This window comes from Barbatula barbatula (assembly GCF_947034865.1).
Source record: "Barbatula barbatula genome assembly, chromosome: 4".
NCBI classification, from domain to species: Eukaryota; Metazoa; Chordata; class Actinopteri; order Cypriniformes; family Nemacheilidae; genus Barbatula; species Barbatula barbatula.
In genome coordinates this window covers 1,281,186-1,305,936 of record NC_136768.1, presented here as the reverse complement: position 1 = coordinate 1,305,936, position 24,751 = coordinate 1,281,186, and the positions used below count along the sequence as shown (strand labels likewise).

The following is a 24,751-nucleotide window of genomic DNA, read 5'->3' as shown; positions in this document are numbered from 1 at the left end:
CGGTATGAGGTTAAAGACTTCAGTTTGCCAGCCATCTGCTTCGGTTCCCCTGATGCTCGGTTCCCTTCTCAACATGGCTCACATCAAGCAGGGTTCTCATGGCAGGGTGCTTTCAGCATGCCGGACTAATTGTGCCCCCCGGACCCGTCTCCATCCCGCACTTCACACGGAGTTACTAATGACCCTTTCTTCTTGTGACTAGATAACTGCAGTTTTAAGAGAAAGTAATAATCTTGAGACTGCAAGTGCAGATGAAATGCTCCTCTCAGCGCCTTCCCAGGAAAACATCTCCACGCGAGTAATATGTTAGAAAAAGTCAGTTCTCGAGCGTGTGTAGGACGGCGGAGTGGGTGGTGAGGATAAGCCCCCAACCGGCATCTCCAGCCTTTTTACATGACAGCTTTCTCGGTGCATAAAACCTGAAATTACCCATCTGCTATTCGTCCAAGTGCACCCAAGTCCCCGGCGGCCCCCCGATGGAGCACCTGCTAATGAAAATCTGCAATCGTAGGAAAAAGATAAATACCTGCCTGGCGCCCACTCCCTTCTCTCAATTGTGAATGCGCTTGCAGCTGTGTCTCTTTATGCGATAATGAAGTGTTGTGCTGTGCAATTTGGCAATGCGTGCGTTTTTACAGTGTAGGTGTTGTGCATTACGCCTTTCAGATACCTGACGTGTGTGGCTGGAGAGGAGATTAACCTGCCCATCCTTTTAATGTTATCTCTGCGGGAGCACGGTTGGTGTACGTGAAACAGCCTGCATGAAGCCTAAAGTTCACGAGACCCCATGTTGTCAAACCTTCAAACGTAAGCATAAAATCAAAGCACCGTTTGAAAGACATTCGTTGAATATCTAACAACGAGAGTTGCTTAACTAAGGTACTGCAAATATATTTCTATATCCACAACTTTGAAAGTCTCATAGCCCATATCATTTTTGTTTTGTTGCATTTTGCTGCCCCAGAAGCAATGAGATGTGATCGCATCCCGGTTTGTAAACAGTTTCTCAGCACCATCATATTTATCTTCAGCGTTCGCCTGCTGTGTTAAACCCTACACCAATTAACAAGTCATAAGAACCTGGATGATGGAAACCACACGAGAGGAGTCGTATGTTCGGCAGGAATAAATCTTCCGTGGCACTCGGAGCTCCCGCTGTGCCTTGAGGAAGCATCTTTTTGCTACATTTAATAGGCCCTGTTGCATCTTGGGATTGTGCCGGAGGATTGTACTGTTAGATGGAGGCTCTTGTATCAAATGCAAAAATGAAAATGTTTGCATCATTTACTCACCCTCATGTCACCTGTATGACTTTCTTTCTTCAAAAGAAGTTGTCGGTGTTGACACGCACGATATATCTCACAACAGAATGCCAGGTGGAGTTAGTCATTTCATTCAGTATGGAAATGAATGAGTTATAAATGTGAATGAGTCAAATATCCATGACATCTTTGCAGGCAGATGCCACGTCAGCAGATGTGACATCTCATCTGTTCTGATTTAACACGTTTCACTCGTGACGACGGACTGATCAACAAATATGTGATAAGTGGAAGGAAGAAAGAGTGAAAATGAGACGGAGCGGCTTTGAAACCGAGTGGAATGTGCAAATGACGGTAAGCTGAGAATTGACATATACGATATAAGTTTGAATAAAATACACTTTATCTGAACCCAGACAGATGTTTATCGCCCACCTCTTACTCTTTCATAGTGGAAAATTCAATAGGGTTAAGTGCTGTTTGGTTATCAACACTCTTTAAAACATCTTCTTTTGTGTTCTGAAGAAGAAAGAAACAGGTTTGACATGAGGGCGAGTAAATTATGATCGAATTTTCATTTTGGGCTGAACTGTCCCTTTTTTTATTTGAAATGCGTGCAAAGTCTCTCTCTGTTTAATAATTAAAAAAAGACAGCGTTCTGCTAAATCAGTTGTCATTTAAAACAAGTAGCTGACATCTGAATGCCATTTTAACACCGTTCCGACTAATTGAGAACATGGTTTATCGATGTGCTGAGATCATGACAGATTAAACCATTATCACGAGTGTCACAGCTAACATCTGTTCAACGAGGGCATCTTCAATGATCAAGATCACGGGTACATGTGTGATTTATTTACATAATTTAAAATGACGGATATCAATCCAAATGGAGTGTGAATGAGGGTGAGTGGGTTGTTGTCTGGTGATGTAACCTGTTACCTCATGGGCCAGGGCACCTTCACAATCTGTAAACAGACGCTTTGCCAATTTGCTTTCGATTTATGTTTTTTGGGGGGGTTACATTGTTCACTTTGCAGGGTGAAAGGTGGTTTCAGAGTCAGAGGGGTTAAATGAGATCTATTGCGGGTTTAGCGAATGACCGTCTCTATGTATCTTTGTGTGAATCACATCGGTCGCTCCGGCTAACCGGACCTCTACACCTCACAGACACGAGGCGTCTTAAGTGTTTTTGTGAGGTTGGCAAGGCGTGAACCGAAGAATCGAAAAACCGAAACTCCAAAGCTTGAAATTCATTTTGTGACTGCAAGAAAAGAGCCTTCCCAGAAATCATGCCTGTGCTTCTGCAAATCTAAAATCTTTGTTTTGGAAATGTTTTCAAAAGTCAAAGTAGACGATTCTTCTGTTGTTTATCTCATGTGTGTATGTGTGTGAAAGCATTGACGCATTCTAACAGCTTGAGGAAGGCCAGCATGTGTTTGTGTGGGTAGGTGACGGAAAAGACGCTGAGTTTTGTCCTGAGCGTCTGAACGGACGTGCTGGTAGGTGGCGATGGCGACATTCTGGCCGTGTCTAAAACGTGCGTGCACTCGCTGATCGTAACGTAAAGGCGACAATGATAACTGTGAAAATGAATTTGCTTCAGTTCATTAGGGAGGGCGACGTCAGAATGATTGTTTTGTGTGTGTGCATCAAAAGTTGTGTTTGTGAATCCAGCCGTCGCTTTTGTGCGTCCCTCGACAATATGTTTTAACAAGAACAATTACAGTCGGACTTCAGATCTCCTGCTGTGTTCCTTTTATCATGCATAATCCGTGTATTGTTTCAGAGAGGATCATGGGAGTTTTTATGCGTGTGCGTGCATCAGATGTGTTTTTGTTTATGTTGTGGTGCAGTTTGACTGTATTTACTCTTTCACACAGCTTGTCAAGTAAAAATGAAGTTTGTAGACCCTTGTGTTTCAAGCAGGTGCCATGTTTAGGATTCCTGTGATGTGCATCTGATGATTCCCGAGCACCAGAAGCTCTCCACCAAGTTTAAGATTACCTCTTCTGTTCTTCTATACACAACAAAACTAAAGCATTCCCTCCCATGCATCTTCTGTAGCGTGTGCTTGGTTTTGCATTCTCGAGTTCTGACGAGTGAAATAGAGAGCGAAGGAGGTCTCGCACTTTAGGAGAAATGGCTGCAATGCCCAAAATGTGTTTTCTGAAAATTTGGCTTTGGTGTCTAGTAACTTTCCGACCACATTATTCCCACTGAAATAGCACAACAGATTGTAATGCATTTGTTTGTGAAGTTTGATGATGAGGCTTATATAAGATGTCGCTGTTTGACTTCGCCGTATGCAGATGGAAATCACAATACCAAATGCAAGCAGCATTCGCAACAGCTCCGGCTCAAATGAAATGCGTCCTTTTACACGCACTTTGAAGTATTTCCTGCAATTTGGAGCATATTTTGTCTGCGTGCATTAAGGTTCCTGTGTGTCCGATACATGCGATGTGTTGGTATCTGTGCGTACGTAACCAACTTTCCTTTTATCGTTGTTTGATGCTCATTGAAGAGGAGTTGTGGCATGGTGGAATTTTCAGCTGGAAAATAAGATAGCGTGAGGCACAGACTGACAGAATTGTGTGGTGAAAATGTAATAATATTGAACTCCACAACACGGAATTAGTCAGGAAGCAATCTTATCTGTGATAGAACAGCTGAAGTGCTGGCTGTATTGATTATATTTTTAGTGGTCTTGCCTTCATCTTGGAATCCTGATGATGTTTTTGCTTTCCGTCCCTTCAGCTTCAAAACTTGTTACCAGTGTGAACATCAGTTTTCATCTGCTGTCATCTCATCTTTCCAGAACAACATTTTGTCTTCATCTCAAGACCGAATATTTTCTGTTCCCAAGGGAAATAAATACAAGGCAGCCCAGAGGAAAATGCCATCGCTGAGATGTTGCTTTTTCATAGCTTAGGACAGGGGTTTTCATACTGGGGTCCGGGGACCCCCAGGCAACCTCCGGAAAGTTGCAGGGGCTCGCCAGAAATTGAATAGATAAAAAAATTACACTTTGAACTTCATGCATGTATAAAAAAACATGACCAATAATAGTTTCTGGAATTGATTATTTGTACATACCTGTTGTTGATCTTTTCTCAATAAACCAGTTCCTTTTTTCGAACTCAAAGTAAAGGTTGATACAGTACAATACATTTGAATTGAAAATGTCTCTTCAAGGTTTTATATATATATATATATATATATATATATATATATATGATCAGAAGTCGTGTTTTTTCATTGATATCATGTTTTATTCTTATTATTACTGAAGTTTGATTAATCACTTGAAATGCAAAATATGAAAACATGATTTTTGATCATACTGAGTTATCTGTTTATATATCATCACATTTACTATTATCTATAAATGTTTCTTTATCTATAACAAATGTAAAAATTTAATTTAAGAAAGGGGTCCTGACAAAAGGTGCATCTTATTTGGGGGTCCTTGCCATCATCAAGTTTGAAAACCCCTGGCTTAGGAGATTGTTGGCTTAAGATGGTACGTTTCAAGAATCAACAGACTCTCAGATTTTTCTCCTAAAATTGCGAGTGAATAAAAACAAAGATGTCAATATCAACAAGATGCGCCACTGCCATTACAATGAATGACGAGGAATGCTACGCTCAATATGGCTAGCGATGGAAGTCCCGCCTCCCAGTAAAACGAGCCAATGGTCAATCAGTAAAGCCTGATGATTCTCTGAGGCGGTGCTCTTGTGAGACGCTTGCCAGCCTGTGCACAGGCGCAGTAGTAATGCGACATTGGAAAAAGGTCATTTTTAGCGCAATTTAAGTTTAGCAAACCAAAGTTATGACACAGTTCATGTCATGTATGCCAGCGATCTTACAAATATCTGCCTTCCTTCATTCAAGTAGAACCGTGACATTACTTGCTGTGAAATAAATAGCTTCCCAGAGGCGTTGCAAATATGGTCACCGAGTTGCATGACTTCTGTAAACGGATAAAAACAGAAACAACGAGAGTAATTGTTGAAACACATGAGATGTAATATGAATGTAGATTGTAGAGGTAAAACAATCTGGACTTGGCTACAATGTCTGAGTTGTTTGAGTTCATACTGAGATCTACAATAATATAAATTTTTCATTGCAGACTGTACACATCTCTTCTGAATCTGTAATGACAGAAACATTTGTGTGCCTTTTTTCCTCAGGAGAAATATCTGAGACAGATGAGATGTAGATATGGCTGTAGATAGTGATGATGGATGTACTCTGGTGTGTGTGTGTGTGTGTGTGGTGTGTTGGAGTACAGTTGGAGGTGAGAGATCTCAGGGTCCGTCACAGACCACAGCAGTCACTAGATGACCGTGAATACAGTTTCACCTCTTCACCGACCGGCGGGATCTTGATTTATGGGCTTAGAAAGTGGCACAAATATTCCCCCTGACATCCGAGAAACCTTCTGTCATCAAATATATCTCACACTGATCTCTCATCACTTTCCGGCAGTTCTTCACTGTCATTGATTAAAAACAACACGACTGGGACAAAAAAGATGATTTCACTTTGAAACACCAGGAGCTTTTTTTTGTCAAAAATCTTGAGATTGTCCTTTTGAAGTGGTATTATATTATATAATATGGCTTGGCACATCATAAAATCTACATAATGTGTTTCTAAATATGGATGTAAATGATAAAACACTCAACATGATGTTGTGCAGTTGGTCTCTCTCTCTCTCTCTCTCTCTCTCGGTCTCTGGGGCCGGCCCTGCAGAGGGCCGCTGGTACCCAGGGCACTTCCCTTTGGCACCGTCCCCGACAAACCCGTCTGGTGCCGTGCCGCTCTGCTCCACCAAACACGTTACGTTCCTGGACAGGAAGGAAGAGCCTGGGCTTCCCTCCGGTGAATCTGGGGTTGGAGGAAGCCTGTCGAGGGCTGCGCTCCCTCACACCTCCAACAGCAGGATGACTGCCAACCCGGGCTCTGATCCAGACCGGTACCAGCCCCCAGCATCCTCTGTGACCTCAATGAGAAAGACACACGCTGCTCTGCCACTACCTTCTTATTCACTGTGACTTTTAAAGGGCCATAAGCGATAAGTTTAACTTTTACATTTATGTCATATTTTTGTTTTTAAATTAGCACCTCCATCTGCATCTTTTGAACCGCCGGATATATCATTTTTCATATTTTTCATAGGAAAATCCAAATAGTTTGGCACTACATACTTCAGGTGGAGATAAAAGCAGTTTGAGCAACTCAATACCGGCACGAGAATTCAACGGATAGAAGACATTAGCATAATAATTTAGAATTCAAATGAGATCTAATGCGATTTCAGCAGGGACGGGACATCCATGGAGAGTTTGTTTGTCATTTTTCGCCAGACTCCTACTGTTATGCGAATATTTTCAGTAATGTTTAAGATGTCTTTTTATATTGGTTTTGCTTTTCGAGCTTTAGCTGAGACAAGCAGTTCCTGTCGTATTGTGGAAGATAACTTTGATAGACTTGTTACTTGGGCACAGAATTTGGATAAAGGTACTTTGAATAATTTCGAATGAGTGTCAAGAAATAATGAATTGATGTTTGTTTGTTGCTGTTGGAGATTACACACAAATCATAAATTGTTGACACATTTATAATACGCACAGACTTGAATAGTTCTAGTGTTAAGAAACACAGTTGCTCAGTCTCTGTCTATCTATCCATCCATCCATCTTCATTTCTTTCTTTCTGTCTGTCTGTGTAACTGTCTGCCTGTCTATCCATCATCTTCCTTTCTTTGTCTGTTGTTCTGTCTATCGATCTTTCTGTATGTCTGTTCATACAGCAGTCTGTCAGTCTTTCCAAAAGTCTCTCTTTCTCTCTCTCTCTGTTCATCCATATCTCTCTTTGTCTGTCTTTCTTTTACTCCGTCTATCTGTCCTTCTCTCACTCTTTGCCTGTCTGTCCGTCCATCTATCTATAGATTCGTTCGTTCATTCATTCATCCATTCTTCCATCCATCCATTCTTCCATCCATCCATTCTTCCATCCACCATCCATCCATCCATTCTTCCATCCATCCATCCATCCATCCATCCATCCATCCATCCATCCATCCATCCATCCATCCATTCTTCCATCCATCCATTCTTCCATCCATCCATCCATCCATCCATCCATCCATCCATCCATTCTTCCATCCATCCATCCATCCATCCATCCATCCATCCATCCATCCATTCTTCCATCCATCCATCCATCCATCCATCCATCCATCCATCCATTCTTCCATCCATTCTTCCATCCATCCATCCATCCATCCATTCTTCCATCCATCCATCCATCCATCCATTCTTCCATCCATCCATCCATCCATCCATCCATCCATCCATCCATCCATCCATCCATTCTTCCATCCATCCATTCTTCCATCCATCCATTCTTCCATCCATCCATTCTTCCATTCTTCCATCCATCCATCCATCCATCCATTCTTCCATCCATCCATCCATCCATCCATCCATCCATCCATCCATCCATCCATTCTTCCATCCATCCATCTCATTCTCTCCCTCCTCCTGATGTCTTCTCTTGTCTTTAAGATGCTGTTGATATCGAGCATTTACTGTTTAATTCGGCACAAAACAGACAGTCTCCTGTGTCGATTCTGTGTTTGACACTTGAAAGAAGTGATGAGAAGAGAGCGGAGTTGAAAGTCTGCAGTCATAATTAATCTTTCTTGAGAATTTCAGACGACCAGAGGACGTCTTTGATCCCCACATCACTTTATGTTTTCTGATGGACAGATGGAGCAGAATTGATGTTTTAAAAGGAAAGGTCTGTCTCAAACAGTGTCATTTCACAGCAGGTTATGCACACCTGTGATAGTCTGATGAAGTTTGTATTTGTCAAGACAGTGGGCGGCTGAAGCTTGCAAAAAACATGAACGGGTTATTTTTTATCCGGATCTACAAAAAGCATATTTTTTGTGTCTCATAAGAACTGTTGCCTGTATTTGCTGTTATATTTCCTTGATTTGGGCATCTAGCATATAGTAATGAAAAACACTGGACGTGTTTCCATTCTCCGTCTCTTACCACCTGTTCGCACGCAAGAAAGACTCCCGCTTTTCTGGATCAATTCCCTCACCTCAGTTAACGTCCTACCAGGCCTTAGCGAGAAAGAAAAATATTAAATTAAGCCCCCGATTCAAATGTAGATTACTCGCCCTTCCTTCACTGTGGTTTAGGAGCCGACGCCTGTTCCACTTAAAAAGAAATTTCCTGCTAGGCCGAGCAAAACAAACCAATAAAACCAGACCTGGAATCCATAATGCACACGCTGAACGCAAATCAAACCGCGAATGACGTGTCACGCACAAAAAGAAAAGGGCTTGATGAAAAAGGTGCCTTTGACGGGTGCTTTTATTTAGACATTTTAGCAGAGCGCGGGGTTGCCAGGTTCGGATGAAAAAGACACTATGAGATATCAAGGTTCTACTCATCGGCTGTCTTAAGTAAATATTTTTTATACATGAAAATAGTGTTTATATAGACTACAAGGATTTTCCAAGAAGTGATTGTGAAATACGCGTTTTTGGAATACGAGTGTCGTTGAACGTTGTTACACAGATCTGACAACCTTAGCAGCATATACATTTTTGCTCATGGATGTGAATGTTTAATTGTCTTTGAAGGATTTTGTAGACGCTAAACCTGGCAACAAATTCTTCATCGAAGCATTTATATTAACCTAGTTACTACAATCAATACATTTGTTCTGCAGTTCACCCTCAAGCAGATGAAGAAGAGACTGTGTTTTGGCCTCTGAGGTTGAGACTTGATACCACGTGGCCATAAACAGTTTGGTCTCCTCTGTGTTTCATAAGCTATTCATGCCGATCAAAGTGCCTCCGAATATAAACTCCAACTGAAACAAATCCTGAAAGCTTTTTCATCCACTACAGAGGTCTGTGGTTTCTGTTTTAAAGGGTAAATAGCAACATCTCCATTTAACGTCTGGTGCTGTGAAATATCGCAGGAACTCAACTTCACAAGCACCAGAGTCTGCTGTGGGTCCGGGCGGTTGTTTTGTATTCTAAAAGGTGCTTTAGCGTGTTCCCCTGAGAGGCGTACGCGTCTGTGTTCTCGTGTTAGCGAGGCAGTGTTGTGGATTCTCCACGCGAGCTGAATTAATCGACTCTGACAGCTTTGTGCTCCGCAGCTAAATAGGGTTTATGGCAACTTCTGCCTATTTCCTTTCTTTGCCTGAAAACTTTTCCATCAGTAGGATCTTCATTCACCTGTAGATGTTTGGGTCCACACCCACTCGATTCATCTCATTTCACCCCTCGGGCTGATTCATGTTAGTTGGATCTACAGTAGTAGGAACTTTGCTCCTCTGTAGTGTTTCCATGTGTCGATTAGGAACATCATCTTGTAAATGTTCACATTATTGCTTTTTTCTTGTGATGTGCTGATATTGGGTCAAGTGGAAGTCAAGAGAGGCTTTGAGGCATCTGCTTTTTTTCAAATGACACATTTTAATGATACTCTTCATGAATGGCACACAAAGCAGTGGCTTTCGGATTATTAAGAATATTCATAAAGAATAAGCATCGATTTTCCTTCTCATGTTTAAGTTATTAAGGCATTTCTATAGCTTATCTGAATTATTTTAAATGAATACCACAATATAAAATATATCGCTGCTGTCCTTCTGAAACCTTATATCTCTATATTTGGTGATTACATTTTTTTTGCCATTATTCATTGTTATTAGTCATCCTTGTATTTGTCAATAGGTTTTGCCAATATCAAACCAATAAAAACTTTGACAACACATTATTTAATCATTTAAAAAGTACAATGTTCTTTCTTTTTCCAGGAAAACAGCCCATTTGAACATCTGAGGTTTCGGAAAGACAGCTACGATATATTATTTTAAATGATTCATTATTACAATTATACATTATTGTTAAATGTTTATAATTGTTTAGTTTCAAAGTATATCAACTAATAAAATTATACAATTATTTGATATATTAAATGAATATTAATGTGTATATTAAAGCACCGAGTTAATTCAACTTTTTAAAAATAGTTTTGGCTCATTCAAATTGAATTAGTTTTTGCCGAGATTTTATGTTGTTTGTTAGTCTCTTTGATATTCTGGGATGATATGATGTTTTATGGTAAATGTACACACCATGGCAAAACTATGGTTGTTTTAACTATGGTTAGCATGGTTTAACTATAGTAACCATACATTTTTACTTTTGTTTGTAGTATAAACATGGTTAATTTTGATAAAGGCATGTATAGATAAATTAACAGCAATGTCTGTCTAAAGTAATCGTCCTGGAAATTGCGTTTACTATGGTAAAAATCTAGTTTTATAAACAATTGATATGTCTTTCCTCAACCCAGCAAACTAGTAGAATATTGAGTTTATACAGACAGTGAGCGAGCGTGTGCTCCTTCTGTCCAAATGAGCCACCCCACGCCGTCTGTCCGCGGGTCACTGAAGTTTCACCGCTCTGACAGTAACTGCCAGGTGTTTGCAGTAATGCGACGGTTGGTTTTACTGCTCATTTACAGTGGCTCCGGGGTCCTGACAACATCCGGCTGATGCAGAATGTCTCTTTAGGGGGACGTAATGAATTAAAAGCGCTCTGAAACTCATGCAGATTATGTCTGGCCTGTGTCTCTCAGCGGTCGTTTAAACCTGGTTTCTGAGACTCGGATAAGCCATAGTCATCATCGGGTGTCTTCAACATCCACGACTGCACGTGAGCTGTATTCGCAATGAGAATACACATCAGATTAATGTAACATTAGTGTAATCTTTCATTTTCATTGATGCACAAAATATACAGTATGATATATATATATAGTGAATGCACATGCATCTTGGAGAATAAACACAGGTCTAGTTGTTCATTAAGGAACTCTTTGACGACGTAAACACACTGAATTTCAACCTTTTTTCATTCTCTCTCTTTCTTTTGCAGTTTCTTTGCGTTGAAAGTAGTTAACTGTGTTAAGAGGCCATCATCACTACAGTAAACTCTCAAACTGAACTGCGAGGTGTGACGGATCATCACATCCAGCGCAGAACAAGCCACATTCACACAAACGTATCAACTTAACAATCAGAGGTATATATCTTAATGAACAGATCTATGCAAACAGACGGGCAGATAACATCAACATAAGCGCTCCTTCACAGGTGTTGACACTCTTATGGGCTCTGTTTGAAATTTAGAAATGAAACCCTGGTTAATTACTAAATTAGAAGGACATGGTCCACATCCCCTCCGGCTCCAGCAGTAAATGTCACCCAAATGCCACGGAGATCCGCGCCGAGCGGCTCCTTTCATATTTAGGAGAGAAACATTTTAGGGTCGCGCTCTATATGCCACTAATCCTGTTCGTTTTCTCCTTTTAATCTCCCGAGTTCTCTCTCCATCATAATGAACCTTGCTTTAAACTGCCTGCGCTCAGAATAGCGCACTATTTGCAGTATGCAGTATTAATGCAGAATGGGGAAATGAACAGAGGCGTTGTTATTGTAAAAGTGTAGTAATCTGTTGTTTATTTGGCATAGTTTTACTAATACCATGGTAAAGTTTACTGTGATTGACAAGCACACTTTAAGTGGAGGAGAGGGTTTATTTTGATAACATGAAGTGTAGTTTGAAATGAGGTATAGGCAAGCATTGGCATTGTTAAGAAGGCTAGAAATAGCACATCTCGACAGCAGGGACGGATGTTTAATATGAGAGGTGATGTTTGGAGGTCTCGCTCTCCCAAAAACAGTGATGTCAGGCGGATTCCATCCTTGAACATTGTGCTGAGTAATGCTCTGTTCAGAGACTGATGGGATGAGATGTGGTCTAATGTAAAATCGTATTCACGTAAGTGTGTATGGTGTGTACAGTGACCTTTTTCATAACCCAGACAATATGTGTGTGAATGAGCTCTGATTGTTTTTGAAGAGTTTTCTCACATGTAGGTCACCTTGGCTTTGTGTTTGACAGACGAGTATACAGTAGTGAATACATTATCTTGACAGACATCGATCCATAGACTCTTTGAAAGTAAACCATGAAGGCTCTCTGTAAACATAAATAGTTGATAGTTGACCACAGTGTTATTGTCATTCATAATTAATGTTGGCTGTAAGGAGAAGACAGAAGGTCACACTTCTTCTCTCCTTAGGGGATTTTGTCATAGATTATTAAGAAAACCTGTGAGAGTTAAGTTTCTCATGCTCTCATACAGAGAATATTTGTGTGTTTATAGAGTTTTCTTGACACATTTAAGGTCACAATTTAGCATGTTTATGCCACCCACTCTTAAAAATAAAAAGCCTTTGTTAGTTCCATATTTTCAGTGGATCTAGAGACTTAATAGGTTAGAAAGATGTTTGACGGTTCTTTGGGAAACCAAGATATATTTCTTGAATGGCAATCGCTGTGAAACTTGTATGGCACGAGTGAAGTTTATTTTAAACTTCCTCTCATACATTTGAAATGTTATTTATATACGTTTACTGCCGTCTTATATTGACCGTGACTGCAGCCTAACTCAGCATTCAGGACACGCAGCATCACATCATGTTATGTCATGTTATATACATGTTTCTATAGTTAGTAATCATGTGTAATGTCGGATCTGTGCTTGTTTGCTTCAGTGTCAACAGAAACTGATGTTACTGTCAACGTATTCATTCTGCCGTATTATTTTTCGTCACACAGAGATTTAAATTGAAAGATTCACGAAAACCACATCAGCTGTTGACATAAGCAATTTGTTTCATTGACCCCATAGGGAAATCAACTATTAACTATTATATCCATAGGAACCACAAATGTACTTAGATTTACTACAAATACCGTGGTTAAACTAGTAAAACAATGGCAATCAATCTGTCAAAAGACACACTTACCACACTTTTACTCTAGTAAAACTATGGGTTATTTTCCTAAGAGAAAATCTACTACAAATGCACTGCTATAAATTCCCTGTCAACTCAGCATTTGCTCTCACTAAAGCAGGATTTATTCTAACATTGCAATAGTAACAGCTCCTTCCATCAACAATACAGCCACTTGGCACCAGCGTGAGCCGCGTGGGTTTGACTCGCTCGCAATCAAAGCGCAGGTCCACTTGTTGCTCGTGAAAGATGAATTGTTTTGTGTTGGCAGGGATGCTTTTCTCATGGCTTGGTTTTATTCGGCCCGGTGCCCAGTGGAACCCTTCCACAGCAGACTACATTCACCATCTCATTCCGTCAGCCTCCTCGTACCGGACATCTGATGGAGCCCATGGTGCTACTGTCTGTCAGGTGGGCTGTTCATGTGCGGCACGCCTGCAGCTATGCTTTCACAACCTGCTTTTTTCTTTCAGTTGTGAACGCGCTCAGACAAAAAGATCAGGTTTCAGTCGGAGGTTATGAGAGAGCTGTTAGGTGTCGTTGTGCTGCGCAATTGAGATCTGATGAAAATATGTGTGTTAACGCAAAAATGTCTCTCATGGAGCCGATATGAGGAACACAAAATAAGACATTTCTCAAAATATCTTCTTTTGTGTGTCTATTTTTGTGTCCAAGGATTGTGATATCTTGTTTATATCCTGGAAAGCAGAATGTTGTGTCTGAGTGTTATTGGGAACGAGGTGGATCTGACCATGAGCCTCTCCATCTCTCCTTCAGTCAGCATCAGGGCTTAAGGTGAAGAGACCTTCAGTATATACTTTTGATCCTAGTCTTGCTGCGGTTTCATTCTTCATGTCTTGCAGGCTTAAGTAAAAAACTAGATTTTAGGAAGATAAAGTAAGTTTTGTCTGTGCAAGTTGTTTTGGTGATGCTGATGTGTTTTGTGTGGTTGCTAGGGCTTAGTGATGCAGTTGCTAAGCTGTTCTTAAACATGGTTAGCATGTTGTTTTTATTATTATGCATGCACGTGTCAAAAGTTATTATTTGAAATACTCTTATGTGAAAAATCATCGTTTTAAAAGTTGTATTGTACATTTAAAAAACCTCAAGTATGAGCTGTAATAATAGCAAAACATATTGGCCAAAGGCTCTGTTTATACTGTCCTTGAATATCCCAACAGGCCTTCATATGTGATGCAAAGGCAAAATTCTTTCAAGTCTTTTACTTTTACAGACGTAACATGCATTGAATTATTAATAGCAATTTTACTTCAGCGCTTTAATGTCCATCCGACGTTTTATGTCATTTTGCTTGTTCTGTTAAAAGTGCCTTCAACGTGAATCAAATATCCACTGATAACTTCAATTCAGTCCATCTCTTGGTGTGCGCGTCGCTCTGATGTTAATCTTTTCAATTACCTCCACAAAATAAATCTCTCAAGTCCTCTACTCTTCTTCTCTAGGCAGAATTCATTCTCATTTACACTAAATGAACATTTCCAATAAAGATTGTCTTGGCGTCATTAAATATAACCACCCCTTTGAGTTTTATGAGGATGGTTTGGAGCGTTTAAGGTGACGGCCTTTAAACTCTTTGGGTTTGTTGAATTTGATTTGTTCTTTATCCCGACAACTTTCAGCTCATCATAATGTTTTATTTCATTCGTACGGTCACACAGATGAGCAGACCACCCACCCGTTCATCTGATGTGTGCTTGACAGCCCACCGCCAAAGAAAGGATGTAGAAACAGCGCTGCTCATTAGAATGCTTCTGTGATGCGCACACGCACATGTCCGCATGAAGCTGGAGATGTGTGAGAGGGGAACGGTGTTATCAATGACACATGCGCAGCTGAGAAGGACTGGAACTGTTATTGTGTTGAGAGAGAGAGAGAGAGATACAAGGGTTGCGACATTGCTTTAGGGAGTGATGCTCATTTGTGTTTGCAGACCATCGGATTGCTTGTTATAATTCTTATTTAAAATATATAAAGATGATTCATTTTAATATGATATTGGTGTCACGAATTACTGCTTTATGTTGACCTAGCTGTGTTAAAGTAAATGGGTAATTTTATGCAAAGTTCAACCTTAAGAGCAAAGGTTTTAAACACACTGATAGATGTCAGTTTTTGGTTGTTTAAATACCTGTGAGAAGTCTCTTATAACGTTTGAAAGCATTTTCGTTTGTGTTTTAAGCATAATTTTCCAAGGTCATATTTCTCGTAAATCTCCATGAAAATTTAAATATAATCCCTTCATCATTTGTTGGGTATTTGTTGTCACATTGATAACACATTCGTTTATCCCTCTTTAAAAACAGAAAACTTTTGGCATATTTTTCTGATATTTTTCTGATATCTGGACTCTATCATTAGGGTTTAATCAGATCTGAACAGATGTTTCATTATATTGGTAATAAATACAATTTCTGACAATTTATATTTCAGGGTTTGACTGTCACATCCATTACTCTGAATTTGCCCAAATATGTATGGTAAATATTTGCCTACATAAAACATGTTGTCTTAAGTTTAAACATTTTAATCTCTTTGAAATCTTGACCTGGAGCTGCTCTATTTATAAGAAATGCTTAAATTATTTTATGAGAATTATCACTAAGAATAAGAAATGTAATGTAAATAAATACATGTGCAACATTTGTAATGAAACAATGAAAAATATCCAACATATGATTTTCACTACAGACTTCACTTTATATTCAGCAGAAAACAATTTCAGGATCAATATTCGAGTGGTTAAGTCAAGCGCTACATTCAAGGACTATAATAAATATTATTTGAATTAACAAGTGTGCGGCTCTCATATATTACTGAAGTGGAATGAAAGCTGAAGGTAAATGATACACTTCAACCCAGAGACCCTGAGCTATGAGCGGCGAGCTGAATAACAATGTTTCCCCGCTCACCTTCACTTAACAATATCATGGAGATGTATTCAGATTCAAAGGAATACACAAAACAATCACAAAATCTTCCATCTACAAAAGAGCCGGTGACTGTTACGTGAGATCTTATTGTGGCATGGAGGCAAACGCTGAGGGAACGTTTCTGAATGTAATGAAAGCTCAAGACGATCAAACATGCATTAGACTCGTGTTTTTAATTGGAACAGATGTTACGGCGCAGGAGAGTTTGTTGACATCGCAAATGGGGATTATGATCCGTCACGTGGCGCGTTTGGACCGCGGGGGACTGGTAATGGTGGTAAGTGATGGCGCTTATTGGGGACACGTGATGGAAGACGCAGGGGACTGAATCTGCCAGACGGTGACAGCTTCACGAGGAAAGTTTCCCATGAGAACACTGATGCTGATGATACACGCATGTGTTTGAATGAGAAATGGACAAATATCACTATTACTCCATAAACATGGACAGATTTATATACGTTTCAAGAGTTATGGAAGTAATTCAAATTGATTTTCAAGTGTTTCAAGTGTTGTATCTCTAGAATGGATCAAGAATAAAAAAATTGCAAGTGGGTACGGGATGATCTGTAAACCCATCCAATCCTCATCTCATCCAGGACAGGGTGAAATTCCGGGGAGACTTCTCAATCCCGGAGGCTTAGATTCTGCTGAGCTGCGGTGGATCAATTACCCGTAAACGTCTTTCTAAATTAGCAATATATTGCCTGAATCCAACACTGAGCTGTTCAAAGACCTCTTTCATTAGCAGCGTCACATCATCACCTGACAGGTTTCTTCAACTGTCAATCAAAAACATGTTCTATTTAAATCAAACTTTATTGCTCGGACAAACGCAGGCAAACATCCGTTCGTATGTGACGTTGTGGAGCTGTCAATGTAAAGCGACTGACCCGGCGGTCTTTAACATGCAGATAAGCGTTGTCGGCTAATCTGTCTCCTTGACGTCAGTCTAAACATCCATCTCGCATCCGCCGCTGTGATGCTGGAAGTCTGTGCGGGGACACCTGCCAAGGCAGGCGGTCTACTGTAAACCCAGCTGAGTAGATTGGGCACCACGACCCGCATTTACACCCGGCTGCAGCCATTATCAGCAGAGCACAATGTCAGCGATCTGCCTCATTGAGAAGGAAACGTTCGGCCTCTTGATGACATTTGGAGTCAAAGTTTCCGCTCTCAGTTTCTCATTGTGGTCAGATGGGGTCAGTATGGCGTTGATAGCATATTGAGCGAAACCATTATCTGAGACCGCCTGAGATTTACTTGGCTGTTGTGTTAATGGCATGGATCAGTTCCTTTGGTTTGGTTTGCGGTCCCCTCATGTCTCTGGATGTGAGATAAGGTGTTTATGATCTTGATCCTTTGTGCAGCATCAATACTCGACAGATTTATGGAGTAAAACTGGAGTCAGATGCTTTGGCAAAATGTGTATAATGTGTTTGTGTTATGTGGTGCAGTTCTCTGAGATTTCCTTAAACGTGACCTTATGCTCGTAGCTGATTTTGAGTTTAGTCGTATTGCTCAGATGTTGCTCTTTCATAGCTCTGAAGAATTTATTCAAAGAGTTCTCAGATGTGTCTGATAAAAAGAGAATTAAATGAGTGTGTTAAAGTTTAAATACACAAAGATTATGGAGGTGTAAAATTAATGATTAGTTCATATTAAAAACTCCAATAATATTGACTTTTGATTAAAGAACTTTGTTTAGAGACACTTCTGAGTCTTTTGCTCTGGAGAAATACCCAGATGAGAAATTTTCATTTGACTCCATTTAAACTCTTTTTAACTCATTAATGTCCAGGAGAATAATTGAGATTATATATATACTGTATATATTATTATACGAGATCATTTATATTATGAGTAGCGGGAGAAAATCAATGATAGTAATTTTCAGTCACTGTGAGCACGTCTTTGACCTGCACGCATGCGCACACGCACGCGCACGCGCACGCGCACACACGCACACACACACACACACACACACACACACACACACACACACACACACTTACTGGTGCATGTCTCGTCATTTATTTCTGACTGTCTGGGATATCAATCACCACCGCCAGAGCGCCGTGATGTCAACATCCATCAATAGAGATGTAATTATATTAGGATACACCTTTGTGTTTGTGTGAACTGTGGGTCACGCTCGCGTTTGCACTCTCTGTTACAGTTCACGTCTCACATACACCGTGTGAATGTTGTACAATGAAAGTGTGTGCGAGGGTTAATTAGCAGCGCTAGAGATTCATCTATCAGACACTCACAGCATCCTCACAGTCACACAGCTTCATTACCCGACACACATCTAAAATGAATGCACGCTTACATAACACCATTGTATTTCATCAAATACCGTAAGCGCAAACAAACTTCACTTGATTGATGTCTTTGCTGCGGTATTAAGAAACAACAGACGCAATGCATTCTGGGAGATTATAATGGCTTTCATTTATGTTGTGTTGTTTCTGTGGTTAAATCGAAATGAGTGTTCAGGTTTTGTTTTTATTGTGTGTTTGCAGTAGCGCGTTTGGCTTTGCATGGCAACGTTTGAGGTCTTGGAATGCTTAAAGATCATTTGACCACTTCTTGTTTTTTATTTCCATTGATGTCGTTTTTTTATCATTTGTTTCATTGTGTGTTAATTAGTATAAATCATACAAAGCATATAAAACATCCGGCGTTCTTCGCAAAAGGTTTCTATCCTAAAGTAAAACGCTCAAAATTCTCGGCCAACGTTGGAACCCGCTTTCGTCGTGTTTAACCGCCTTCCAAAAATAAACCAGGGCCTTATATGTTATATGTAAACGAAGGTTTCGCTTTCATTTGATATCTGTTTGTTAAATTAAATACATCTGTTGCTCATGGAAATGTTGAATAAAAGGATTACCATGGATTAAGAGTTTACTGCCTGTAAGCGTCTTTATATTCGTTCAGTGTGTTTGCAGTGAATTGCTTTAAATGTCCAGCTCTTTGGAATATTAAAAGATTATAAGTATCATTCGTTAAAATTTTTCATATTTTAAAATGGATTTTAAATCACGTGACTTGTTTCTCTTGTGAATGTGTGCTATCAGACTCATAAGATGATGATTCATCACTTGCATCCAGAAAAAACACGAAGCGACGCCGTAACAGCCGTAACAGTTGTGGCAGTGAGATTTGCACAGCATCGCTGTCTGGAAGTGTGAAGTTTTGGTTACTTTATTAAGGTGCTCAAGATGCATGTGTGCAAAAAACGATATGAGATCATTTTAATACACGTATCTTCTCTCGGAGGGGAATATTACTTTTGTTTCACAGTGTTATGCTATATGTATCTTGACCTCCTGTTGTCTCATTTGAGTGGCCTGTTCTTATGAAATATTTATTTGCTTCTGGTGTACTTAATGAAAGTTTTTTGTGTGAGACGCTCACCGCGGTGAACTTGTCTGTTGTAGACCGAATATTTCAAATCGCACACAAGTTGTTGTGTTTTATCAAAAACCTGATTAACCGTCAGTCTGAACTGGCATAGATTTAAATTTCACAGGCCACCTCGGGGGAGAAATAAATGTGATCTATTTTTCAATGTCACAATTTGGTTCAGCATCATTACTCATAAATCCATTCCAAACAGGTACCTGCACAAACAGGGCGGTGCGTCTTTGTGTAACGCTGTTGAGCGTGCTTAAAAATCCCCTTGAATGCGGTGAAACAGTCTGATTGTGTACTGTAGAGCCATCGGGATGTTTGGATTTAAAGTTTGTGCAGCTTGACGTGCGCCGCGTTTCAAAAAATCTTTTTTATAGAATGCTTAGGAATAATTCAGCCGTGAGCTTTTCTACCTGCTGGTTTCCTCAAGAAAAATGAATGCGTCAGTCAAACCTCCTTCGGCTGTGACTCCATTACCTAGAATTCTCAGCAGCAGACCTTCCTTCTCAGTAGCGTGTTATTCTCTCTGCTTTGATCTATCTTGTCTCAAACGTAGATTTTTGACTTCCACGTTCAAAAGAATTTTTGAAATGCTTTATTTCATGATTTTGGGCATGTTCTTAGTAAAGTTTGTCATTCCTTGACCAAAAGCATGTTGTGCTCAAGTGTGTAAAAGCAAACAGGATTCACCGCACATTTTATGCAACTTGTGAAATCACAATACCGTTTCTTACGTCAAACCCTCTTACATCTTCCTCAACAGATCCCTCAGATCAGCTATGCATCCACTGCTCCGGAGCTGAGCGACAACACCCGGTACGACTTCTTTTCCCGCGTCGTTCCGCCGGATTCTTACCAGGCGCAGGCCATGCTGGATATAGTCACGGCGATGGGCTGGAACTACGTCTCCACGCTGGCCTCCGAAGGAAACTACGGGGAAAGTGGCGTGGAAGCGTTCGTGCAGATCTCCAGGGAAATGGGTGAGATGGTTTGCCTTGATGGGCTAGTTTAAACCACTTGCATTGTTACTTTTAAAGTCTGTGTCAACCAGCCAAGATTTGGTTGTGCTTCGTGTTTTATTTCCAGTGTCAGAGCTTATCAACTTTAAGCACACAGTTTCTTTAGTACATGCAAAATACACAGATTTACAATTATGCATTTGGCAGAGGCTTATGTCCAAAGCGCATTATACTATGCATTTGTTTTTGAGTATGCGATCGAACCCATGACCTTGGCATTGCTAGCATCCTTCTCTAACCTCTGAGCTTCAGGAAAGAGACTGTTTTGTGGATGTTGCTTACTGAGAGCAAGGTCAAGATAACACGTGGGTGTTTGTTATGCATTAACGCAAGTTAAACTCCGTTGATATCATTAAATTGACAGAAGGTTTTTTGGATATATGGAGGACAGAAAATAAAGAGTAAATACAATCTGTAAATACATTTAAAGATTATTTTTAACCCTCTTAAACTTTGGCACCATGTGCCATTATTTGTTTGCTGCAATATTGCGATATATAGACAGTTTTTGCTTTATCCAGACGTGCAGGGTAAAATTACTTTTTAAAGTAATTGACTTTGTCACAAATACTGTCAATAGAGTTGAATTTAAATTGCAATTCCTTCTTCTTTATAGCTTAAGATTGAGTTGTGGAGTGTCAGTATGACCAACGGCTGAACTGAAGCCAAGGCTTCTGATGGCATAGGTTCACGACATGGATGGACGGAAATATAATAACCGGCTTTAACACACAATCCCTCCTCCTCCATCAAATCCTGTCTACGCTGTAATCTTTCCTCACTCCACATGATAGAATTACAGTTATTACGGCGGACCCTCCGCAGAGCAAATATCAAACAGCTGTACTAATCGTACGGATAATTGTGCATTAAAATTTCACGAGCGACGGCACAGATCTGTGTGACTAATGCGAATAACATCCACTTCAGTATCTCTCGCAGCATTTACACCTGCGTTGGATCTATTTTCAAACTGTTGCTCACAAGCAGATACTTTTATTCAAGCTGTTTGTTATGGTATGTCGGGCTACAGCAAGTTTTAACTGTCACAGTTTTTATACTTTATTCTTTTTTTAGGGGAGTCAATTCATGCTTTTTTATTTTAAAGGTCACTTTTTTGGAGGATCTATTGACAGAAATGCAATATAACACACACAACTATGTGTTCAGAGGTGAATAAAGACCTTACGCAATGAACCGTTATGTTTTTATGACCTTAGAATGAGCCCTTCACACATTCACCTTGTGTTTCTACAGTAGCCCTTAACGGACAAACTGCTCTGTAGAACGCGTTTCGTAAAAACCTTATGTCCTTCAGCAAAGAAGTAAAAAAGTGACGACATCTTAACACTGTGTCAGCCAACGTTGTGATTTGAGAGGGGTTGGCAGAGCCACTGGTCGCAATTCCCAACCTGACCACTAGATGCTGCTAAATTTCATACACTGGACCTTTAAGAATAAGATTTTTTTAACATTGAAAAAACACACATCACACTGAGATATAACTTAGGGCTGTCCAACACAGTCTCATTGCTATTTCATATGCTTTGTACATTTGTTTATTTGTATATTTTGGCATGATCTGCATTTGCAACAGTGACAACACACTTGAAGTTCGTAGAATCAGTAGGTTTGATGAATTACCTCTTCAACACTGCTTATATATAACACTGAATTTCTTAATCAGTGAATGTAGAAAAGTGATATTTAGATGCCAGAAGATAGCATGTTAATGTGCAACCAGAAGAGATGTATGACATTCATCTAAACGACAGAGCGTGAATACCATAAGGCCTATTCCAGCTTTTGTTTGCAATTCCCTTGTTTGGATTGTGAAATCTTTCGTTTTTTCCCCCAGCTGAGGCAAATGACAGGGCTCAAGTTTTCCAGCTGTAACCGTGAAAAGTGAATTAAATCTCGTTGACAAAAACTGAACAAGCATCCAATTAACTGCTTAACAAATGTCATACAGCAGGCGAGTAAAAAGTCAATAGCACCGCAACAACGATTCCCTCGTTTCTGCTAATGGATGCATCATCTTTGCTTGTCACTGTTATAAACATGAACCCCTCCATTCGTTCGTAGTTTGTTTAATTGTAAAGCATTTTTCACTCTAGTTTTCCGCCGAAAAACAAAAGCCGTGAAGTAGCGTTAGGTGGCGGTGCTTACGCGGGCGGCTCGTAAGCGTTATTTCCTGACCTCTCTCTGTGACCACATCAGTAGAAGTGTCCAGAAAGCACCTGCCGCATCTTTTCATCATCACTTCTGCAATAAAGCACACGACGGCCGTGATGGAGCGGCGCACTAGACGGTAATAGCAGTGTTGTGGGTGTGACATTGTTCTGTAATTAACGTCTCATGGTCGGGTGAGATGTGTGGGTCATCCGTGTGACCTGTCTCCTCACATTTGTTCTGGTCCTGATGAGTGTTGTCCTTGTCGACTCGCTAATGATCTCTGACAACAGCATTTGAGCGCTTTTTCACCTGTTGATAGATACCAGATCTTCACCTGGGGAGCCTGCGGTTTTAAAACTGGAGCTCCAAGGATTCTTAAAGGTCTTTTACTGGTGTATATTTATATTAATAAGCATGGAGGCAGCTGCTGAGATGAGGTTAGTGAGTACAGCTCTCAGAGGACCAAGTAGCAATAGATGCTAATAGACATTAGCTTTAATTACCGTGTCAATGGGACGTTGATAACTGTTCCTTCACCCGTCGTGGGATTTTTCTGTAGTTTTGGAAACCGACTGTAAAATGACTATTATAACTGTTTGGTGGATGTTTTTGTCCAAAGCAACATCTTTTCATCAGTACATATATTTTTCATCCTAAATATATCATTAAATCTCAAAGATACTCTGGATGTTGGCTGGTTTTGTTTTAAACTGTAAGTTTTTTGGGTTTACGTGTTCCCTGGGAATCTGACCCACAACCTTTGTGTTGTGGATCCATACTCTGTATAGGTATTTATTTCCAAACGTCAAGTATTAAAACACATGTAATAGTTTAAAGCACGTGGCATGTGTGTAAAGTGGAATAATGTATTGCTGTAAAACATTGTGAACTGTCAAAGAAAATCATCAGTGTTACTTCCTCATCATTATCGGCCTTTAAATGTGAGACCAAACATCCACAGGACATCAAACACAACAGATGTTGCCAATTAACAGGATTTTCCCCTCATTTTGGTCTATAGACATTTATGCAAATAACCGTTCGTAAATCAGGTCTTTGTTTTAAGAGGTTTTCAGCTGCCTGTAACAAAAATGTAAAACGCTAAAACGGACGAATGAGATCGTTCGAATCATGCGAATGAGCCACATCATACACTTCTCATGAATTGCAATGAGATCATGTTGGAACATCCGCGCTCTCTAGCTTTCATTGACGTGTCTAGATTGACTGTAGCCATTGATCGCTCTGCCAGCGGACTCTTTTCGCTCCTAACAAGCTCGGACACTTCAGTGTTTAGAAAGACAAATGTTACAGGAGGTTTCCAGCCGGCAGGAGGAATGAGCCGAGTCCAGTTGTGCTCTGAAACAGCAGCTGGCGACTGATAATGAATCAAACACTGGCCTGCTGTGCGAGAGATGGATCTGTCCACCGCGCCTGGACGCACGAGAGTTATAACCGTGCACGTGAAGCTGTTACTCTGAGTCTGTGTGAGGGATCTTCTCGTTCCTTGAGAGAACAGAGGAGGGGATTTAACCACCCACCCATCCAGTGTTATATTTACAGTTTCTTATTATTTTCTCTTTGTTTTACTATAGTAGCAGGAACATTGTACTGTGGTATAAATGCGCAGCGCATGCTAGCAGTAAACAAGCTTATAAGTGATACAAATGCAGAAAAATGAAAGGCTTTACCATCTTCTTTGCTTTAGTATGAAAGCTTTTGTGGTAAAAGTCGATTCACTGCGCTCCCAGTCGGACATTCTGTTGACTTTGATGGAAAGCACCCCTCCCGCCCTTCACAGGGATTTAAGACATGATTTGACATGACAAGAGCAGTCCTGACATTGCTTGTGACGTCAGTTCAACCAGTTCAGAAGAAATGTCTTTGTGACGGGTCCGATCCGTCATGGATTGCTAGATTCATTCAGTGCACATGCTGTATATAATTATTTGTAGTCTTCTAAATGACAGATGAGATACGGAGGACGTCTGTGCTTTCAAGA

At 40.2% G+C, this 24,751-nt stretch overlaps 1 protein-coding gene across 1 annotated transcript in view; it reads left to right on the top strand.

Moving 5' to 3' along the window:
* Positions 1 to 24,751, top strand: part of grm8a (glutamate receptor, metabotropic 8a) — a gene marked incomplete at both ends in the record, with an annotated part of 94,401 nt that overhangs the window by 14,363 nt on the left and 55,287 nt on the right. Inside the window, one exon of the mRNA XM_079455040.1 lies at positions 20,319 to 20,535. Coding sequence (XP_079311166.1) covers positions 20,319 to 20,535 — 217 coding nt within the window. The remainder of the gene's footprint in view (positions 1 to 20,318; positions 20,536 to 24,751) is intronic.